Here is a 23646-nt window from a genome sequence, read left to right on the forward strand (position 1 = left end):
TGGCGGTCCCACCGGCATTGAAAGGCTGTAGGAAAGGGACATTGTGGGCCCCAAGCAGGGCCCCTGTGGGCCATTGCCATGATGCAGATGTAGTGCCCCCACGCACATTCATCACCATGTGCGAGGCACCACATGGTGCCTGGCACACGGAGTATGAATGTGCACAAAGTGCTCAATAACACTGCTGCTTTTGCTGCAGCACTTTTCCAGTACTGAGCACTTTTCCCACTGCCGTGCTGGCAGTCCCATTGTAATTAAGCGGGTGGGACCACCAATTCCTTGTCGGGCGGTCAGATTCCCACTATGATGGTGGTCGGTCATCCAACCGCCATCGTAATAGGCCCCTTAACCCCTTCCCTGCTCATGATGAGCTGGACTCGTCATGGCACACAGTAGATGTGTGCTCATCCAGCTCGTCATGGGACCCACCCACGGGGGAAGCGCTGGCGCTCCCCCCACGGGTGTCCAATTTCGGCCCCACAGACGGGGATGGCAGCGGAAGAGTTTCCTATGCCACCCCCGACCCCGCCAGGGAAATCCCATGACGTCGGCGCGCACAGCGCACGCTGACGTCATCAGGAAGTCCCAGACGCTCGGGAAGCCATCTGCTTCCTGAGCGTCGGAGGAACCAGGTAGGTTTCCTTGTTCCTGGGGGGGTTTGGAAAATGCATCGAGGCATCGGGGGAGAGGAAAGAGATTTTCCTCTCCGCTGATGTCTCTTTGCAGGGCATTTATGCTTCACGATCGAGCACAGCATCGCGATCGTGCAGCGGAAATGCCCCCACTAGCACCAGGGAATTTTTTTTTAAGTAAGGGAAGCGACACCTTGGGCAAGGGTCGCTTCCTTAAGGCTCAATATAAAGCCATTGTTTTTCTGCCCCCCCCCGGAGGTAAATCGGCCCGTTTTTTCGGCCGTTTTGCCCCCAGGGGGAGCAGAAAACGCCGCTAAGCACCAGGGACTACTTTGGGGGCACATGTTTTTTATGGAAGCGACCCTTTGGGCAAGGGTCGCTTCCTAGAGGGGACAAATTTTAAGGAATGTTTTTTTGCTCCACTGGGGGCAAATTGGGCCGTTTTTTTGGCCGTTTTGCCCCCAAGGGGAGTAGAAAACGCCGCTAGGCACCAGGGACTACTTCGGGGGCAAATTATTTTTATGGAAGCGACCCCTTGGGCAAGGGTTGCTTCCTAGAGGGGGCATTTTATTAGGAATGGTTTTCTGACGCCCCAGGGGGCAAATCGCCCCATTGTTTCGGCTGTTTTGCCCCTAGGGGTGACAGAAAATGCCACTATGCACCAGGGATTAATTTGGGGGCCATTATTTTTGATGGAAGCGACCCCTTGGGCAAGGGTCGCTTCCTAAAGGGGGCATGTGTTTTGTAATGTTTTCCTGCCCCCCCCCCAGGGGCAAATCTGCCCGTTTTTTCGGCCATTTTGCCCCCAGGGGGGCAGAAAACGTCACTAGCCACCAGGGTTTCCATTTGGGGGCATTTAAATTTGGATGGAAGTGACCCCTTGGCCAATGGGTCTTCCATTTTCTGCCCCCGACAGATCTGCCCCATTGTTTAGGTCTTTCTGCCCTAGGTGGGAGGGTAAGGCAGAAAATCCTACTAGGTACCAGGGATCTTTTTTTTTTTTCCAAGGGGCGACAAATAACTGTCTGTTTTCTGCCCCACCTGGGAGATAGAGTGGTTTGGTGGAAAACCTCACCTAATTCCCATTTTTCTCAGCCCTATTTGAAGGCCCATCTGGCCGAATGACCATTTAGGTAGTGACATTGTGTGTTATAATTTTGTCATATTGTTTGTGAAATGTGATAGTAATTTTTTTATTTCTCTATTTTATTCTAGTTCAAGGCTTTTGCAGTTTAGACTGTTCCAGGTTGCGGTTTTGTTACTGCTGGTTTTACAGCTTGTGTAGTTGCATGTGCTTAGTAAGCGAATGTATTTTGTACTATTTACTCTAAATTAGTTTAATTTCCCTACATGAATGTGTTTTTTGCAAATGGTGTAGTAATAGCAGTATGTTTGGCTTCTGTTTTTGAGTGTCAAAATTTTTTTGCATTAGTGCTTGATGTGTACTTTGTCTTATGAGTAATTGGTTTCGTTTTTTCTTTCTAGTGGGATATCATTGCTTTTTGCTGTGTCTCTGCAGAGTAGTTGCTGGTGAGTGTAGCTATCTTTGGTAAGAGTTATATTGTTTTTGAGTATATAGATCTTTGTGCTAAAGCCACACTTTGTTTACTACTTACTTTGCACAGTGTTGGTTGTTGTTGACTTGTTTGTGCAGTCTCCTTTCTTAGTAAGGATAATTGCTAGCCGCAGGATTACTGCGCAGCAGGTTGTTGGTATGCTTTTTGAGTCTTCCTCTGACCTTGGTTCAGAGACTGACTCTGATTCTGAGGCAGAGGTGGGAGGGGATGACTCAGGCAGTGAGTTTTCTCTCCACATGGAATCATCGGATGATGAAGCTTCTCTCAGTGCGGATGAAGTGCCTGTGTAAGAGGAGGACATTGATGTGCCGATTGTGCGGCAAGAGGCATCGGGGCTGCAGCCTGCGGCTGCAAGGCTTCACGTTCATGTAGTGTGGCAAGAGGCATCTGGGGCTGCTAGGCTTCCTGTTGGTGTAGTGCGGCAAGAGGCATCTGGGCTGCAGGCTGGGGCTGCAAGGCTTCCCGTTGAAAGTGATGACGTCTGGGTTGCCCCTGGCATGGTGCAGCCGGCATTGCCAGACTTTACTGGTGTTCCAGGGTGTAGAGTGAATACTGAGACCTTTTTGCCGATAAATGTTTTTCAGTTGTTTATGGTCGATGTGTTTTTGGCAGAGATTGTTGAGCAGACTAATTTGTATGCTGAACAGCTTTTGAGGGACAACAGTGCCAGCCTTAAGCCCCATTCTAGAGCTATCCGGTGGACTCCCACAAATCTTGAAGAGATGAAGAAGTTCTTGGGATTAACTTTTTTTATGGGTTTGCTAAGGAAGCCATCAATGTCTTCATATTGGTCTACTAGTCCCTTGATGGCAACGGCTATATTTCCGGCAGTGATGAGTCGTGATAGGTATTTGCTTCTGCTTCGGATGCTGCATTTTGTCGATAATGTTTTAGCGTTGCCACGAGATCACTCTGATTGTGACCGTCTTTTTATGATTCGCCTGTCCTTGATCACTTTGTTGATCGATTTTCTGAGATCTATGCTCCAGGAAAAGAAATAGCAGTAGATGAGTCCTTGGTGTTGTTCAAGGGCTGCTTGGTTTTTAGGCAATACATTCCTAGTAAGAGGGCACGCTATGGAATTAAGCTGTATATGCTGTGTGACAGTGGGACTGGATATGTTTCTAATTTCAGGGTGTACACCGGTTAGGAATCCAGCATTAACCCCCCTGGTTGTCCGTCCACTTTTGGAGTGACTGAGAAAATTGTGTGGGAACTTGGTAGAGGATTATTTAACAAAGACCATCATTTATATGTAGATAACTTCTACACCGGTGTGCGGTTGTTCAGGGAATTGGCGAACGTGGTCACTGTTGCTTGTGGCACAATCCGCTCTAACCGTAAAGGTTTCCCAAAAGAACTTGTTTGTCAAAAGCTTGTGCAGGGACAGTGCAGTGCGTTGCGAGGAGCTTCTAGCTGTGAAGTTTTCAGACAGGAGAGATGTCTACATGCTGACTACCATCCATGATGAAAGCACTGCACCTGTGATTGTTTGGGGTCAGGTTGCTGAAGTGCGCAAACCTGTGTGCATTTAAGACTATAATAGGCACATGGGTGGTGTTGACAGAGTAGATCAGAGGTTCGAACCTTAGGCTGCACTTCGTAAGGCTTACATTTGGTATAAGAAGTTGGCTATCCATCTTTTCCACTTGGCAACCTTTAATGCTTTTGTTGTGTTCCAGGATTCTTGTCCTGAGTCAAAGATGACTTTTGCTAAGTTTCAGGAGTCTGTAATAGGCAGCCTTGTTCTAGTGGAACAGGCAAGTGTTCCTAGAGTTGGAGTAGTGGAGGATGTGGCTAGATTGAAAGATCGCCACTTTCCTGAATACCTTCCTCCCACAAACTCAAAAGACTTTGCCAAAAGGAGATGTAGAGTCTGTTGGCGAAGAGGTATGCGGAAGGAGACTCTTATGTACTGCCCCGACTGTCCTAACCCTGGACTGTGTGTGTCTGCTTATTTTAAATCGTACCACACGCATAAGAATTTTTGGGAGCATCCATGAGTGGTAAAGTGAACTGCCTGGCCTGTATTGTTTAACATTTTTTATTCTGTTTCAAGGTTGGCATTAGTGCAATGTATTTAGTTTCAGATTTTGTGTTAGTAGATTTGTATCCGTTTGCAATTTGTTTGTGTTTTTTTGTGTATAAAAAAATCCTAAATGTGATGGCGGTGTGTGTAGGCTGGGGCTTGACTGGCGGTGTGCGTGGACTGGCGCTTGGCTGGCAGTGGGCGTGGACTGGCGCTTGGCTGGCAGTGGGCGTGGACTGGCGCTTGGCTGTCGGTGTGCGTGGATTAGCGCTTGGCTGGCAGTGTGCGTGGACTGGCGCTTGGCTGGCGGTGTGCGTGGACTGGCGCTTGGCTGGCGGTGTGCGTGGATTGGCGCTTGGCTGGCGGTGTGCGTGGACTGGCGCTTGGCTGGCGGTGTGCGTGGACTGGCGCTTGGCTGGCGGTGTGCGTGGACTGGCGCTTGGCTGGCGGCGTGCGTGGACTGGCGCTTGGCTGGCGGTGTGCGTGGACTGGCGCTTGGCTGGCGGTGTGCGTGGACTGGCGCTTGGCTGGCGGTGTGCGTGGAGTGGCGTTCGGCTGGCGGTGTGTGAGTAGTGACTTGCTACTTGTCACTACACACACTGCTAGCTGAGACCACTCCACGCAATCCATCAGCTTGTGTGGTTGCTGTGTCAGGAATGTGGGCGTGTGAAAGTGATGGGCCCTTGAATGGCGCTGTCTGCTGGTGTGAGTGTTGTAATGTGCTGGACCCGTGGCTGACGGTGTGAATGGTTGTGTATGTGTCACACGTATGAAAGGTGTATGAATGGCCTGTAAAGAGGTTGGTGCCTTGTTTAGAGCTGCGAGTCAATGGTTCAGTTTCTCGTCCTTTCAATTATTAACAGTGCATTTCATTTTTGTGAAATCACTTGCTAATACAATTGTACATACTGAACCATCACTCACCCTCGTGCCAAATCCAACCAGTATGTGTGTGTGCTTAAGGATTAGATGGCTGCGCAGTAATATACATATTTTTTTCTTTCTAAAGCAGGGTGTACCTTGTCCCTTTTTGTGAATGTTGTAATGTGTTGGTTTCATGCCTGGTGGTGTGAATGGTCTTGTGTGTATCACGTATGAAAGGTGTGTGAATGGCCTGTAAAGTGGTTGGTGCCTTGAAGTGGCTTTACAGCTCACGAGCTGCGAGTCACTGGTTCAGTTTTTCTGTCCATTCAATTATTGACAGTGCATTTCATTTTTGTGAAATCTCTTGTTAATACAATTTTATATACTGAACCGTCACTCGCCCTCGTGCCAAAGCCAACCAGTGTGTGTGTGTGCTTGAGGAATAGGTGGCTGTGCAGTAATCTTTGTCTGTTTTGTCTCTCTGCTAAGCTGTACATTTCATTTAAGAGTAACCTAACAACTGTAGTTTTTGTGTTAAACTAAACACCCAAGGGAGTGCATGGTGATGTCTCTCTTGTGGATCCCAACAAGTTATCTTACCCAATGTCCTGCAAACCTCAAAATGTGACAGTGACATTTTCCTTGCATTATTGTACACAAATTTTCACACGGCGGAATGTAACAACAAATTTCCAACCCCTCCAGCATTTCTACAAGTAACCCAATAGAAATGGTACCTCACTTCTATGGGTGGGCCAAGTACCCGCGGCAGGGAAGGGCCCAAAATCTATTTATGTGACATCTAAATTACTTATCACAACCCAACCTGGTTTTGCATGGGGGTCCCATGAGTTCTTGGCCCGGGGCTCGGCAGCCATATAGGGAAACCTACCTAACTCGCACATTTCTGAGAACTAGACACCCGGGGGCTTCCAGGTAGGTATGGCTTGCGTGGACCCCCCAAAAAAGTCATTTTGAAAAACGACCGATAATTCTCATGCTAGTATGAGTATTACCAATGTCGAAAATGTGCAAATATGTACAGTTTCTAAACTCTATAATTTGTTCCCATTTCAGAAATACATAGGTGTCTTTCATACCGATTTTTCCATGTATACAGTTTCCCACAATAATTGCTATATACCCGGAACATAATAAACAAGCATTTGCAATGCAATAGGTCTCGCATTTATAAGAGTTTGAGCTATTGGCATTGTAAAATTACAATGCCTTTTATTTGTGTTTTGGTTTTAAAACAAATAAAATGCATTGACATTTACAATGTCAGTAGCATAAACTTGCATAAAAGCAGTGTGTGGAGTGCAGCAGTGTGCGGCGTGCAACAGTGTGCGGCGTGCAACAGTGTGCAGCGTGCAACAGTGTGCAGCGTGCAACAGTGTGCAGCGTGCAACAGTGTGTGGCGTGCAGCAGTGTGTGGCGTGCAGCAGTGTGTGGCGTGCAGCAGTGTGTAATGCAGCAGTGTGCGGCGTGCAGCAGTGTGTAATGCAGCAGTGTGCGCAGCAGTGTGTGGCGTGCGGTAGTGTGTGGCGTGCGGTAGTGTGTGGCGTGCAGCAGTGTGCGGCGTGCAGCAGTGTGCGGCGTGCAGCAGTGTGTGGCGTGCAGCAGTGTGTGGTGTGTGGCGTGCAGCAGTGTGTGGCCTGCAGCAGTGTGTGGCGTGGTTTGTAAACAACAAGGAAAGCGGAGATAAAAGGAAGGGTGGGAGGGAACGAGCATATGGGGTGTGAGTTATAACAAAAGTTAATTGTAGTAAGAGGGGATGCAGGAAGTGAGGCCGAGCGTGCGCTGGCGAAAGCAGTCTGTTGCTTTCAAGTCCGATGCCAGATGCCAGCTTCGCGCTTGAATGCCTCACATGCACTGGCCATAAACTGCATTCCTAAGGTCTTGTGCCCCTTACTAAATCTCTCTGAATGCGTGAGGCGGCGCACGCGCAGGAAGTAGCTGGTGGCAAATGGAATGCGCGTGGTTGTGCGCGTAACCGCCACCCGATCCGCCTGGGAAGCCTTTGGGAGCATTTTCTGAAGCCCCTACATAAGTCTCGCTGAGCGATCGCTTACGCGATAGCCAGGCGATACCTAAAAACCATTGCAAATTGCTGCTCAGTTTTTGACTCTGGGTTCGTCGGGTTCTTGGTGTACCTACAAGTCCTATATATCCCCACAACCAGGAAGGTCCAGCGGATGTAACGGTATATTGCTTTCAAAGAGCTGTCATAATTAGAAGAAGTTACAGGTGAAAACGTTGACACAAAAGGCTGTTTTTTTCAACTAATTTTCAATTTTTCCTATATTTAAGTGTTACTATTTTTAAAATGTATAGCTTTCCAGGATCCATTATTGCTTTTACACCCATTCCTACCATTAATTGGAAGGAGGTTGAAAACACAAAAAATTACAAAAATAGCCTATGTCCCAGAAAAATGCGAAAACTGTGTAAAAAATGTTGGTTTTCTGACAAATTCTGTCATTCCCTAAAAGCTGGGAAAATGGTAAATTTCAGCACCACAAACCCTTTTTTGATACCATTTGCAGAGAAAAACCCAGACACTTTCATTTGTAGCCCATTTTTCACAACAAAAAAAACCTTTGCTGTATTTTGGCTAATTTCTGTTACCCCTCCAGGGGAATCCACAAACCCCGAGTACCTGTAGAATCCCCATGATGTTGGAAGAAAAGGACGCAAATTTGGCATGGATACCTTATGTGGTCAAAAAGTTACAGGGGGCCTAAGCGTGCACTACCCCAAATAGCCCAAAAAAACAGCCCAGGGGGGAAAAAGGCCTAGCAGCGAAGGGGTTAAAAGCAAGCTACGTAGCACATCAAGTGGAGGCTTTTTCCTTTGCTTTCTGGTACTTGTGGTCATGTTTATCCTATTATAAACTCAGGACCACAAATACCTGCATAATAAGAAAAACCATGTACTAGATGTTCTACTCACACATGGACCTGGAACTCGTGAGAGCTCTTATCTGCCTGGTGATTATTGACTCTGAAGGTCAGGTATTGGTGTCAAGCGGGCACATACATTATGACACCACTAATCTGACCCGACGCTTCAGCCACAGATACTATTGTAAATGTATATGTTTTAAGAACATAACTACAATGGGAGTAGCAAACCTACGAGTATCTGGCTGTCAAAACTACAAGTATCAGGCTAAAAACCCAGGACAGACATAAAATATCATTCAAGACAGCAGGTGTTTGGCAGGTATGTGATTTGGTACCAACTGAAACACTTTGAAATCAGGTCATAAACTTGAATTAAGGTAGGATGCCGACTTTAGATAAAACCCAGCAAAGACGCAAACTTCTCACTTTTGAATGCAAAGGGCAGGTGCATAGCAGTCTACTTTCTTGCTCTGCATACCTGACAGGTTCAGAGACAGTACTGTGAAAACTGGTATCACAACACAAAGAAAAGCTTTTTCTCAGGACCGTCAAAGAGACAGTACAAGCTACAGTAAGTTTACAAGGAGGGATTGCTATCCAGGACAGGCTGAAAGACAACACAACATTGAATGACACCAGATCACAAGGATATACTGTAACCCAAGAGAGGTTGAGAGACTGCACAATGACAAAACAAGGAGAGACTGCTCACCAGGTTAGGCCCAGAGACTGTTTAATCTAACAAATGTTATTAGAAACTGAAGATAAATTTAGCGAAGACTGAGTGAACTCCAGTAAATGCAATTGGATTATGACAAAATAGCCAGCCAGAGACAGCAGCAAGTCTTGTTAAATCGGTCTACGCAAAAATGTCACTTAGTACAACTAGTCTTCTGCTTTGTGAAGACTTCCGCCCAAAGCATTGGAATTTAATCATGTAAGGTATTTGAGGCATGCTTCTACTTTTACATTTTAGCGTGTATTGCAGCATTATCACTTGTGCATTTGGAAGGCTTTAAAATACTCACTTGTTATTGGTAGGTCCTGTAGCCAGTACTTCAGACTGTAATTTTGGAAAGAACCCTTGTTCGTATTTTCCTTGCCCTATCTTCATATCAAGCAGGTGTGGGTGTATAGCAGTATGGTCGATCTTCAGTAAACGCTGCTCCATTGACTGTGCTGAAAAGAATATTCATCTTTATTAAAACATACATGAGCTTCCAACACGCAGATCACATACAGTTACAGACATCCCAAAATGCAAGCTTTTCAGTAATGCCTATCCTGAGCTGAGGATTAAAGTGTGAACGGGAAAAGAACCGAATGTACACAACGTTCGGGCACCGAAAACAATAATTCAGTTAGTTTGGATAATCACTTCATTACACATTCTCCATTGAGCAGTCGTTGCATGTGGCTAAAAGAAAGCCATATCTGTGGAAAAATATCAGAAAATCTGAGGAAACCTTTTCCCATTTCTGTAGGGATAAGAAAATCTGCAGGACTTTTTATTTTATTTTTTAAAACAAGGTAATTTCAGTGTCAAAATTAACAAGAAAGCCACATCGAACTTCACTCCATGGGAAACAAGCTAAATGAAATATAAAGGGCTTCAGCCGATATTGATATCAATTTCTCAATGTCCTTCATACATCTACCCCTGAACACACCTCTCGGATGCTTCATTGCGTCCTGATTTCAGGGTATCTGCATCCTCACACACCTTGTACATTGGCCAAACTTGCATGCTCTCACACTTTGCGATTGATCAAAATGTTGTATCCTGAAATGGCAGTGTAATTAGAATAGTGGAAGATGTTTCGCTGGTGTGGGATCATGGGTGTGGAATCAGTTTGCGAGTTTGCTGAAAGTTGATAACACCTTTTGTTTCAAGAAGGATTCGAGAAGATGCTATCTCAGTCTTGAATAGGTTTCATTTCGGCTGTGAATATATTTCTATAGTTATCTGTGTACTGCTTTTATCTCTTTTGCTGTATATATCATTTGTGTTGTGAAGATTATGCCTTGGCAATGCGTTTGCGCTGGAAATATACAAGCAGACAACAAATGTCTCCCAGCATTCATGTTTGTATATATCAAAGTACACATGATGCTTCAAAAATGTAAGTATATAGGTTCGGAATACCAGGTGAGTGGATTCGCTGTAAAGACTTACTACGTTGGCGGTTCAACGCGGAGCAGTAATTAAAAAGATCCATAATAGCCAGTGCCTGCTCTGTTGCTCGTTGTTTTTTGTCACTAGTTGCCACTGAAACCTCACCCAAAGCATTCCTTCATGCTTTTAGATCTTTTTACAAGCATTGAAATCAGGAGATAAAAGTTACAGGTCTCTCTAAAATGAGCAGGAAACCGACAAATAATTGTTTCAGATAAAATGCTGTGCTCCAAACTTGGTCTGCCTACCTGTGGCTGACCTCGAGCACTCAGCTAGCACCATGCTGCACATCTCTATAGTAACATAAGGCATTGCGTTACATAGTGCTGCATGTAGAGTACACGTTAATGACGACTTTAAAACACGCAAGCGACTAGAGTGCTCTCAAACATTACAAATAGCTCTTCGCTGTTTATCATATTGCATTTGTTATACTGGTATCTGTTGCTTTTATCATATGCTTCTCTCCCTGAAAGTTTTAAAAGCTATTACTGCTTATACACAATAAACGTGCAAATGGCATATTGTAACATCTGAGGCACTGGGAATACTTCAAATACACAACAAAAGGCAACTTTTCTTTTCATCCAAAACACAAACACCACCAACTGGCCACTAATTTTTGTAGGCAACAGTCTCGTGTAAAATAATAGAGCTTTTCTGGCACTTAGTAGTTTTCAACAGTAGTTCTTATTGCACAATATTAGTTTAATGATAATCTCTAAAACGTGGCTCACACTGTCTTACATGGGCCCTATTAACTGCACAAATAAATGAACTGATTTTGAACATACCGGATTCCTTTAAAGATGTGCACTTTTGATAGATGGATGTCCGCAAGGCCGGGCCCCTTACATTATACATTTTAATTTTTTCAATCCGACAATCAAACACCCGAAGCAGAGGGTCCTTGTCTTCCCACTGGGACATTATTTTGTTATCTATGAATGTGGCAAACATCTGGGTCTCGATGAAACGCGAGAGGAACGGGAGGTAAGGCTCGGGCTGATCCGACAGGAAGGAGGCCTGCAAAGATACAGAAATCCGAGCAATTAAGTAGAGGAGACCGGCAGGCAGGCATGTTACACACTGAGAATGCAGAGAGGGATTATAACTTCCATGACGGTTTTACAAGACAGTAAATTGCTTTTTTTCCTGAGGCACTAGACTTTTTTTGCAAATACAATTTTCTAAACTAACAGTGTTACAAAGCATTGCCTATTTCTTTTACCATAAAAAAATGAAAATAGTACTAAACTCCCTCGCTAAAGGTCAACAAAGCGACATGTTAATTGGCAGTATAAAGCATGGTTGTATAATCATGCTGACACTGGCTAGACCGATACAGAAGACGAACATCAACAAAAAATACAAATATGCCTATTTATACTGATTAACATCCAAACTTGCTTTGAATGGCAATCCTTCAGATCCTAATTCATATGTAAGGCTGGCAAAGGACAAAAAACATACTGGAAGTGAGGGTCCCGTGCGTGGAACAAGGAGCCAATAATACAGAAATGCCCAGTTCCCACTGTGTTTATGGTGGGCACTTCACATGTACCATGCCTTTACACTCTTAATAAAGTGTGGGCACTTGATCTATCCCACAATTTTTAATACATATTTTTGTGTGCAGCTTTAGTGAAGGTGTACCTGTTGGCAATTTGAAATCAGGCAAATCAATTCTACCCATATTTCATAATCAGCCACATATTATGTGGCTTCCATGGACTATCAGAAACTACTCATTCTAATGATGCCTCGAACAAAGGGTTTGAGAGTATGGATGAGAGAGAGGTGCATGTGTGGATTCAGAGAACTACATTTGCATCCTGAAAGATAGACCCGACGAGGCTAGACTGATTTAGGTCCCCTCAGTTGCTTAGGACTCCCACTTCAGCTTACTAATGAAAACGATAAGAACACCACGCCATAAGCTAAGTTACTCAAAAGCGACAAATACTGCAGCAAATCCAAACATTATTAGGACAAAGAGGAAAGGAGGAAATTTAGAGTAGCAAACGCTTGCTGCTTTACTTTGTCAAAGTTCTGCATCTGTTCTCGGTTTGTCAACCATGACTCCATGTCTTGTGTTCCTTGAATAACAAAGGCCTCGTAATCTTGAAACATCTGTATGAACCGATTTGCAAACACCTCCCGGATATGAACGCTAAGTTTACAGTCCTTCAGCTCTCTTTGCTGACCCTGCAGTCTGGAGTCCTTTTCCTTCTCCTCCAACTGTGCGGTTATCGACATCTTCTCCATCACCACTCCTGTCCTCTTTGCAAGTGCCTGCAGCCGAGCAATTGTTTCGTTCCCTTTCAATAAATCATACATAGTGATGTTATTACTAGGAACATTGCCATTCTTGTTATCATTTGCCAACTCATCCAAAACCAGATCCTTCAGCTTTGCTGCACTCTCACTGCAATGCAAGTTGCTTTCAGGAGGTATTCCAAACTGCAGAAGAACTTCAGATATCTCCTGGATGAACTCCAACTTGTTGGGGAATTGAGGGAATTCTTCTGGAAGTTCAATGAAGTGGTTGTCAATATCCACAAAGCATAGGTTAGCCTGTTGGAAAAAACATAGAAACAGCATATTATTTACAGTGGATTCAACCTGCATGCATTTTGTGTGTTGCACGGATTTTTTTTTCTGTTACATACTAGAAAAATAAAACAAAACAATAGAAGTAAAAGAATAATTGAATCAAATTTGTATGAGTATTAGGTGTTCTTGTCATCATGCACGGATAACCATACAACAGCTCACCACAAAGTTTACCAGATACGTTCTATCGTTATCAGTCATGTGACTTTAAATCAGTTTTATGTGTGGCACCAGTGACGGTCCATTAAGGAGTAAAGATACACACCAGAGGCTCTTCTACTTTATGTCAGACTGCCCCAGTCCACAATCTATAGGATGCCAGAAACTTTCTCCTACCGACAGAAGGCATCATCATCATAATGGCAATAATGAAATCCAAGTACATTATTTTACAACAATTAAACACTACGTAATGTACAAAAGAGTGGATAGCATGATCTTAGACTGGACAGCTCATTTGACAGCATAGGATATATTTTGTATCAACTCATGGGACAAATTAAACCAGGTCAAAACTCTGTGTAAAACCCTTTAAAAGTGAGAAACCCAGCAGAAGCATAAAACCACTCTGTGACCCTACAATATCAACTGCTTGCCTATCACATGTATGAAGGAAACCTGCTTTACCATGCAGTCACTACCACAATGCGCCTTTACAACGCAGTCACTACCCCGACTGACGTTACCACACATTTCTTTACCCCGCAAGTCCTTACAATGACTTGCTTCAGGGGCGCGTTGTCGGACTGGTGTTGGATTTGAAGTCAAACACCTTCCCTACTGTTGCGTAGACTGGAGTTGGAATAGTAAATTATACTATTCTAAAGTACAGCGCCCCCCCCCCCTTAAACCAAGTAATTGTAACAACTTGCGTGGCAAAGGAATGTGTGGTAACATTGCAGTTGGGGTAGAGACTGTGTTGTAAATGCATGCGGTGTTCCATCAGACAACCCATCTACGGGTCTCCTGAAATAGACCATTAACTGAGCCACGAATGAAGGGTTGCACTGCAGCAAAAAGTATGCACCACACTACTGGATTTACTAGACATTAATCTACCTTTCCATTATCTTTTCATCGGTTAACAGTAGTTCATATTCGTAAAAACTTAACCTAGCATGTGATGCAAGGTCTGGCTGCTACTGAACACTTGGTAAACACAATAGGCACTGACAAGAATCCCAACACAGCCTCACAAAGCTCCAACAGACTGTTTCTTCCTCTCCCAGCCTCGATTCATTCTTTCCACCTGCCTCCATAGGCTGGCACTCTGCACTATAGAACAGAGTGCATCTGTGCACAGAGCCCGCAAGGTACAATGTGTGATATACGGTTGCTCTCAACATCTGGCATTGTCTGGAATATGCATATTGCAATCCATAAGACAGTTTCTTTTTGTGCAGTGGCTAAGAGGCAAGGCTGTGTCTGATGAAGAGGTGCATATAAGCAAGTTTTCCAGTACAGAGAAATTGCCCCACCAAAAAGACAAGGTGAGCGACAAATGAGGCAAAGGAATATGGTAAACACTCCAGGCCCACTTCATGTAGATGGGCAGGGCCTTTTAAAAGTTGAGCATGACATACTCAAATAAAGGTCAAAGACTATGTGAAAAGAACTAAGGTCGAGTCTTCAGTTGATGCAAGGTGAGTTTATTACAACTGAGGGGCCGATACTGATCTTGTTCAGACAGCATTGGGACCGAATCGTGTCAGGAATGCTTTCAGGACGACTCGGGTCTGGGGAGCCAGACCGAACAAGTACGATGCATTTGAATGCATCATGATACGATTTGGTCAGACTTCAATGGGAGCCTGTGGACCGAACGAGTACACAGGCTCGCATTGACAAAAGGGGTGGTTGGGGATAATCGTGCACCCTGTGGCAGGCACCCCATGGTACCTGCCACACTGTGCAGGGGTGGTAAGAAGAGACTCATGGGTAGCCCCACAGGCCTGATTCGGAAGGCCCCGGGTGAAGGACCCCCAAAGACCAATTCCAGCAGCTTTTTCAATCCGGGCAAACCTAATCGGGAAGGCTGTCCAAATCGTTCATCGTACTTGCTCGCTCTGAAAACCTAGTCCATAGAGCTGTACGATTCGGCTCCGGAAGGCTCTATCTCTCCGAATGCCTTTCGGAACCGATTTGGGCGGCGTTAAGGCTTTCAAGGAATCATACTTGGTTGTTCGGAACTGTAAACATTGCGATCTGGAAAGGGCTCCGGATCGGTTTAGGCAATGCCAAATCCAATTCGAAGCCCTTCCGACAGAGATCGGAATCAGCCCCTGAATGGGAGGGAGACTTCCTGCCAACTGGTATGGGAGGGAGACTTCCTGCCAACTGGTACAAACAAATGTAGTGTTCCAGGGCCTGAACAAAGTCATGTTCTAGATCCTCCCTCCCACACTCACTCTTCAACATGAAGAGAGGAATGCAACACTAGGATGTGAAAATGGGTATCTACAAGAACTATGAACACAGCCTTTCAACCACCCAATGGCGCGTCATGATCCGAGTCAGTTTTCAATTTTTCCAAACTGGGAAAAAATTAGCCCTAAACACTAAAGCTGCTAAGTTCCAAAGAGAATTCAAACTAAGTCTTCCGCGCAGACATTTCATTTTTTTTTAGTCTATGGAAACCAAACTTGAGTTTTCACTCTAGGTCGCACATAGGTCTTCTGGCTGGTCACGGAATACCTGCCTCATTCGCATGTAACTTTGCTTAGCAAGAATATGATATAGGACACTTAAAGTCAAGTTCACACTGAAGAGAAAGGAGCATGATTGTTAGCATAGGCTATTTTTACTTTATGTTCAGTAGTCAGGATGGTTGCCTTGCAGGCTTATTAGATACCGTATCCAATTTGGAGCCGCTTTTTGAGAATTACTTTGAAGACTATGGTAAGGAACTTCAAAATGGCACTGTTCTGCACGAGAACCAACAACATGTTAGTGATATCCTTAAAGTCCAATGACTGCATCCAATCATATTACATACATTAAGACATGATCATAACCATCGGTTTTTGGGTTTACTGGTTGACAAAATGTAGTTCTATGAAGGGCCTTAGTCCATTGTCCTGCTACACAAGGAAAAACCGGAGGAATGCACCCAATTCCTCTTATATGCATCAGTCAGCTTGATTACCCTCTCCCCCCGCATCCCCACCCCCAACCCCAGAAGAGCAAGGTCTCCACTTCCTTCTACAATAATCTGCGTTGGGCCCTGGAGTCGTTTTGTGAGAAGGGAATGTAATGGTGGTCTTGCCATAAACCACAATGTGTGGCTGCATGTCAGTATTTCTCTTATTTATCTGTGCAAAGTGACCCTGTTTTCCCCAAAGCTTTGTGACACACACTATCGTCCCCTACCTGGGCTCAGAGGGGCTTGACTCCCTTAAGACCCATCTATGTTTGTTTCTGTGCTTCTGACTGTTAATACCATTTTGCCAGACAACTCTCATCAGCCTTTGCCCTGTAGTTGGGTTGTCCCAGTTGGGAATATGAGAACTAGTATCCCTGACGGGAACCATGATGGCCTAAGAAGGTTTTGACTTGTGCCTCATTGCACTCTTGCTGCTAATTTGGTCTCTTTGCCGATTTGCACATTTCTCTTGCCCGCGTACCCGCATTTAATTTTTTTTAAAGTTGATCACGATGTACCTACTTGCTTATTTGCACATTTCTATTGCCCGCATACACGTATTTCAAAGATTTTAAAATGGATCTTTTTGTGCTTACTGTGCTCCGCTTTTCCCTTGCGCTATTCTCTGGTAGGGGTGAGTGGGCCCAGGACACTTCCGGTATCCTCGCTGTGCCGCTAGAAGACGCCATTTTGAGAAGTTGGCGATCTAGTTGTTAGGCACACGGGGACATTTAAATGCGCGCTGTACGGATGCGCAGCGCCTAAGAAGGTTTTGACTTGTGCCTCATTGCACTCTTGCTGCTAATTTGGTCTTTCTGCCTATTTGCACATTTCTATTGCCCGCATACCCGCATTTTAATTTTTTTTAAAATTGATCACGATGTACCTACTTGCTTATTTGCACATTTCTATTGCCCGCATACACGTATTTCAAAGATATTAAAATTGATTGTGTTGTGCTTACTGTGCTCCGCTGTTCCCTCGTGCTATTCTCTGGTGGGGGTGAGTGGGCCCAGGACACTTCCGGTATCCTCGCTGCGCCGCTAGAAGACGCCATTTTGAGAAGTTGGCGATCTAGTTGTTAGGCACACGGGGACATTTAAATGCGCGCTGCACGTATGCGCAGCGCCTAAGAAGGTTTTGACTTGTGCCTCATTGCACTCTTGCTGCTAATTTGGTCTTTCTGCCTATTTGCGCATTTCTCTTGCCCGCATACAATTTTTTTTTTAACTTGATCACGATGTACCTACTTGCTTATTTGCACATTTCTATTGCCCGCATACACGTATTTCAAAGATTTTAAAATTGATCGTGTTGTGCTTACTGTGCTACGCTTTTCCCTCGTGCTATTCTCTGGTGGGGGTGAGTGGGCCCAGGACACTTCCGGTATCCTCGCTGCGCCGCTAGAAGACGCTATTTTGAGAAGTTGGCGATCTAGTTGTTAGGCACACGGGGACATTTAAATGCGCGCTGCACGGTCGTGCAGCCGGTGCGCCGAAGGCGCGCCTAAGGCAAGCCCATCTGCTCCCGTCAGTGTCCTCGATGCGGCCAGTGCCAATCTTTGACGGGGGTGCTGAGCTCAGGAGGTGTTATATGGGAAATACACTTCGTGATTTGGCTGCTCCTATACGCTGCCAGGCATATATCTGGGACGTGGCGGATGCTCCGCTTGCTGCCTGCTCAGTGTGCGGCTACAAGCGGGGGTCCAATTCTTTGGCTAATAAGGTCATTCCGCCTGCTAAGCAGGCTAAAGACTTTTCTATCCGGGCGGCCTTGATAAATATCCGCTCACTTAGGAAACATTATGTGGATGTCTTTGACCTCTTGGATGACAACTCCCTGGATATGTTGTTTCTCACAGAGACCTGGCTTGACTCCTCCTCCGATCCTATTGTCTCCCTGGCCATTCCAGTGGGTTATAAGACCTCTAGAGTGGACCGCCCGGGGGGAGAGGGGGTGGCGTGCCTACGGTCTACAAAAACATATGGGATCTCCGACTGGGGGACACCATGGCCTGGGATGGCTGAGAGGTTCTTGACTTCAACATCCGCTTCTCAGCCCACTTTACCCTGGGAGTTTCTCTCATTTATAGGCCCCCCGGGTACGGCGGGTCTATTTCTACAGAGCTCTGGGGACGCCATTGTCTCGAGGGCAGTTAGATTCTCCCATTACATGGTCCTGGGAGATCTTAATATTCATTTAGATCGACCTGACACCAAGGAGGTGATCGACCTGTTGGACATTTTACATCTTGCACAACTCACCCAGTGTGTCAGCCTGCCCACGCATCAGGCGGGCCACATACTGGACCCAATCTGTTCCAGCTTCCCTATTGTTATACAGGAGCCGTGCCCTGTGTCCTGGTCGGATCACTTTATTTCATACTTCTCTTGTGATGTATCTAATGCTGAGACAGCGGTGCTTTCTTTTCAAAAGGCAGCATTTAGGAAAATCAATCCTCAAGAATTCAGTCAGGCCCATCGGTCTAGGCCCATCCTGTCGGGGGACCTTGAGGAGTGTATCGGGGTTTACTGATTGGGTGTCTCGTGCGGCCGATTCTGTGGCCTCTTCTCGGTCCTCTAAGCCGGCTAGAGACTCTCCCTCCAAACCCTGGTTTAACTCAGCCCTCAAAACGCTTAAGCACGACTGTAAGGTTCTTGAACGGACCTGGTGCAGGTGTGGCTACTGCCCTATAGCTAAGCAAAGGCTTAGAGCCATGCAAAAAATTTACTATGAAGCCATAGCGCGGGCTAAGGGGCAATTCTATGCTGCTCGCATCGACTCTGCTAGTAACAACTCCAAAGAGATCTTCTCCATAGTGCAGAGCTTTACATCTCCGTTTGCCCAATCGAGAGTGACTCCATCTTCACTGGCCTGGTGTAACACACTTGCCTGCTCTTTTAGGATTAAGATCCAGGCTGTCCAGGCGGCTTTTCCTCCTGGAGTGATCAGCAGGGCGAGTTCTGCAGTGGAGCAATCGGTTGCCTCTGCCTGCTTGCTGTCAGCCTTCAGACCCGTAGATCCTTCAGAATCCCTCAAAATCCTTACGGGGCTCAAGTCAGTCTCGCCGTCGGATCCTTGCCCGGCCAGGCTTCTGGCTGCAGTGGCAATGAGCGTACATGCTGAGGTGAACCTTATTGTTAACAGGTCCCTCTTGACAGCTGTCGTTCCCCGGGCCTGGAAACAGGCGAAGATTTTGCCTCTCCTCAAAAAACCTTCCCTGGATCATCTTAATCCAGGGAACTACCGTCCTATCTCCCACCTTCCAGCCATCGCCAAGGTTTGTGAGAAGGCGGTGAACAAACAACTTACAGAGTATGTGGAGAGAGATGCTCTCCTACACCCAGCTCAATCAGGGTTCCGAGCCTCCCACAGCACGGAGACTGTCTTAGTGGAGGTGTCAGAGGCTATACGGGAGTGTCTTGACGCAGGTGGGAGAGCGGCTTTAGTTTTGTTGGATCTCTCCGCGGCGTTTGACACGGTCCCGCACGATCTTCTGCTGGCTCGTCTAGCAGAAATTGGTGTTACAGCTGCTGTTTGGGGCTGGGTAAGGTCCTTTTTGGAGGACCGTGTTGAGCAGATCTGGCTCCCCCCGTGTTCCTCCCCTTCTCAGTTGGTCACTACTGGGGTCCCGCAGGGATCCGTCCTTAGCCCTCTCCTCTTCAATATCTATGTCACTCCTTTGATTGATCTGGCAGAGGAGCTAGGGGCTAAGGTGATGTCCTATGCGGATGACACCCAGTTACTTTTCACTTGGGATAAGGTAACTGATTCGGTCCAAGTGGCGCAACATTGCCTTGCTGACGTTTTTAATTGGTTCTTCCTTGCCCTTGGTAGAGTCTGTCTATATTTGAATCTACAGCTGGTTATATTATGGCACATGTTGGATTCACTGCCACCAATAACTAGATTTTGGCTTACCTACAGCAGCGATTGTACTATGGGTTGGCCTTCGGGAAGCAGATCACTGATCTGGTTAAAAAGTACAATGTGTCCCAACTCCAGCCCCTCACATCTAGTGGAATCGGTCAGGGATGAAAGAAATTGTACTTCAGTTCTTACTTTAATAACTACTGCCTCGAGAGATGAGGGATTTGTTTCCACCCATTTCCACACTATATTTTTTTGGTTGTTAGATGTAGAAAGGCAGCTCAAGTCACGGAGTCCCTTCTGGAATGGAAGTATCCTAAAGTGATCAGACCGGGTTAGATTAATGCATGGTGATCACTGTCAAATCTATCAACCACTTCCATTTCAATTATATGTGACCATAACTTCACAAGAAAGTAGTCAATACGACTCTCATAACCAGGTCTATTAAAGGTCATTTTAGCTAAACGATCAGATGGAGTCCTACCATCTGCAGCTCTTAAATCAAAATTAAGTGTGAGGGCCAAAACCTGACCGGCTTTAGAAGACCAGCGTACCAGAGGGAAGTCCAACAGGGGAATACCTCAACGACCATCACAATCTGCTGTAAATTCCAGTTGGTTATCAATCTGGGGTTCGAATGTTGTATTAAAGTCTCCTGCCACCAAAAGGAAGCCCCTCCCAATTTGCTCTGTGATTGCCGTCTCAAGGATATTTAAAGCGGCCAACTCTGCAGGGCCAGGACTGGCTCTAATATAAACATAAACAAGCATTGGCATAGCCAATAGGTCTCGCCTTTGGGACCTTATAAGTATTTAGTTATGCAGCAAGTTCCAAAGGCGAGACCTATTGGCTATGCCAATGCTTGTTTTTTGCTGTTCAACGTCAGCAACAAGCACTGACAAAACCTAACGGCAGGAAAGTTAAGAAATATTGGCTTTGCCAGCTTCCAGGTTTTCTTCCATTTCTTAGCTTTTCAGTTTAATGGGTTCCCTCTTTATCTTAATTCCACGGGACATTTAGATAACACACATTTTACAATGAAACTAAACTGTTCAGTTCAATGAGGGTGAATAATGGAGAAAGTCGGATAAAAATTCTACAAATATATTTTTCTTTTGCTATTTTATTCTCCTCAACACTGGCTATAAGTGCATGTACATGAATGCAAGCGCAGGTGTATGAGAGTTTACGAGTGTGTACTGTATGAGTATGTGTGTGCCTATGAGCATGAAAGAATCTTTCAGTCATTGTTTGTGTAAATGTGTATGTGATGTGTATTAGTCTGTCTGTGATTGTGTATGTGAGAATGTCAGTATGTGCATATTTGTGTTTGTATTTGTATGTGTTATTTCTCTGTGTTAGTGCGTGTCTGTGTCTCACTAGGTCAGCGTATGTGATTGTGTCAGTGTGTGTGTGCACGGGCGTGCATTTTTGTGAGATTAGTTTTGAGTGTGCAAATGTGTCTCAGAGTATATAATTATGTGTCTGTCGGCGTGTGTGTTTGTGTACCCATGTGTGTGTCAGTGCGCTTCTGATTGTTGACTTGCGAGTGTACGCGTGAGTAATCACGCGCTTTGCACAGGTTACTTTTCGCTTTTCTTACAGGAAATGAAAACGCATGCATCATGTGTCAAAATCACAGACTGTGAGCTTTTGTGAAGAATTCCCATTAAAAAAGAAGCAAAAACCCATATCAGAGGGTGGCTGAGGCATGAGAAAGCGAGGGAACAGTGGGGGATGTAGCCATGGCAATAAGCTCAGCGGCACGCGGATGCAGCTAACATGGCGCATCTCGCTAGGATTAAAATAAAAAAGGGTGTGGAAAAGAACATCTCGGAAGCTGCAATGGTGTTGCTTCTTGTGACTGGATTAACTGCGCTCGTGCTTGTGGCGTGCCGCTGCTCGCTCCCGCAAGGTGAATGCCGCCACAAGCATGAGTGCAGTGCTTGAAAAGTGAAGACCGATGGCTAAAGGCCCTTCTAGAGCAGCGCATACGTACTGCCTAGACGAGACCTAAAAAAAGGTTAAAGCCGTAACAGATAGCAGAATAAGCACTACCGCCATCAAATCTAATGAGTCAATATGAATGTTCTTAATTTGGCATTGAATGGAGGTTTTAACCCAAAATCCCAAGGCCACCTTAGGGTCTGCCCCTTCCACACTGGGTTGCATTTACATTTACACACGTGAACCCGCATCTATGGATAGGTGACAAAGCCCAGGTCTCTCGAAAGAGGCAAACATCATGGGAATCAATAAAGTTACCCCATTGTTGCTCATATGTTGCATATTTGCCATACCCACAAAGGCTACCCCATGAAAATTCAAACATGGAACATAATTTAAAAAAAATATATCCTTGTGATTCCGATTTTGGTTCTATATAAATGAACTAAATGCACTTGTCACAGATTCCTTGAACACAACTTAAGCTACATGTGGAATTATAAATGTCTTTCAAATTCCAAAGTCAGAAGACTTGATTAAGAAAGTATGTAGTTGAAATGGAACCCCTCTTCGCATTCCTAGGATTAAATGACGTTTGACAACACAAATCTTGCAATTCAGATGGTTTGTGTTTGCCATTAGCTTTACTTTGCATTTTAAACAATGAGGCATTTATAATCAATAACATTATTTCTGTTCAGCACCAAGGACATCTTCCTCCTTCACAAAATGGTTCAATAATATTTTGTGGTTCTTTAGCCACTCCGTATTTCATTTCAACAGATTTTCAGTTTTATTTCTGCAAGCTTAATACAAAATCAGAAAATGAGTTTTGGGATGTGCAAGCCCCAAGGGTCTCTTCTCGTTCTCTCTTCAAAGGCATCTGCATGATTATGCAGAGAGATTAATAACCTTCCAATTCCATGAGGACCAAGCATTAGCATTCTATCTCTCACACACAAGAGGTCCAAGACTTATGTGGATGATATTGCATCACTATTTGTGTGAAGAACACTTATTTTAAGCAGCTGCATGTCCCAATCTACATATCCCAAAATGTATGTGAATATTATTAAATTAAAGCAGTTTTTTAATTTGCGGCTTTTTTAAAAATGTTTTGAGATAAACATGCATCTTATCTATATTTCTTTTTCCTATTCTCAAGAAGCAATTTTGGTGCTCAACTCCAATTTTCAAATTCCTCTCTCATTGACCTATTTTCAATCTTCTATCAGCAAAAACAGATCTAATCATCTGGTCTAAGTCCTCTCAATAATATTATTGGGTCCTTTTCTTCCCAACTAAGTGCTACTTTTCCTTTGCAAAAGTGCAGGTATTGTTCAAGTGTGTAACCGTAGTTGAACTATATTAGCGTTGTAACTTCTTTTGGGCGACCATGTGTTCTACAAGAACTCTTTCATTCATACGTGAATGCTTCCGACTGCACTTTTCACCACAATACACTGTAGATATTCAATTATTTTTAAAAATACTAATGAAATCTTTTAAAGAGACGATGTGGTTTAGTAGTTAAATCTTCAGCTGCGGAACCTGTGGCTCTGAGCCCTAATCATGACTTTGACTTGCCCAAACAATGCTAACTCTGTGCTTAAAATCACAAATCGAGAAAAATACTGAGGAGCTTAGAAATAGGCTATTATACAGTATGAAGCAGTGTATACATTCTGACCATATACAAATTTACAACCACAATGCACTCTATAGCGACAAACGGTCTTAATAATTTGACAATGAATGAGAAAAATTGTTGATAAAAATCTATCAAAGGTCGCCTACAAGGCTCATTGTCATCAGCTGTATTCTTTTTGGAAGAACAACTCATTAGATTAACTGACCGCGTTTTGTGTTATCTTGCACGAG

At 44.8% G+C, this 23646-nt stretch overlaps 1 protein-coding gene across 4 annotated transcripts in view; it reads right to left on the minus strand.

Annotated features, from left to right (window-relative positions):
* DENND5B (DENN domain containing 5B) overlaps window positions 1-23646 on the minus strand; it is a 535468-nt gene that overhangs the window by 259026 nt on the left and 252796 nt on the right. For all 4 annotated transcript variants that reach the window (XM_085652367.1, XM_085652366.1, XM_085652363.1 and 1 more), the window contains 3 exons: window positions 12228-12764; window positions 10982-11213; window positions 9040-9190 (listed from right to left, as the gene is read on the minus strand). In XM_085652367.1, the coding sequence (XP_085508493.1) occupies window positions 9040-9190; window positions 10982-11213; window positions 12228-12764 (920 nt within the window). The remainder of the gene's footprint in view (window positions 1-9039; window positions 9191-10981; window positions 11214-12227; window positions 12765-23646) is intronic.

This window comes from Triturus cristatus, chromosome 4_1, assembly GCF_964204655.1.
Source record: "Triturus cristatus chromosome 4_1, aTriCri1.1, whole genome shotgun sequence".
Taxonomy (NCBI): domain Eukaryota; kingdom Metazoa; phylum Chordata; class Amphibia; order Caudata; family Salamandridae; genus Triturus; species Triturus cristatus.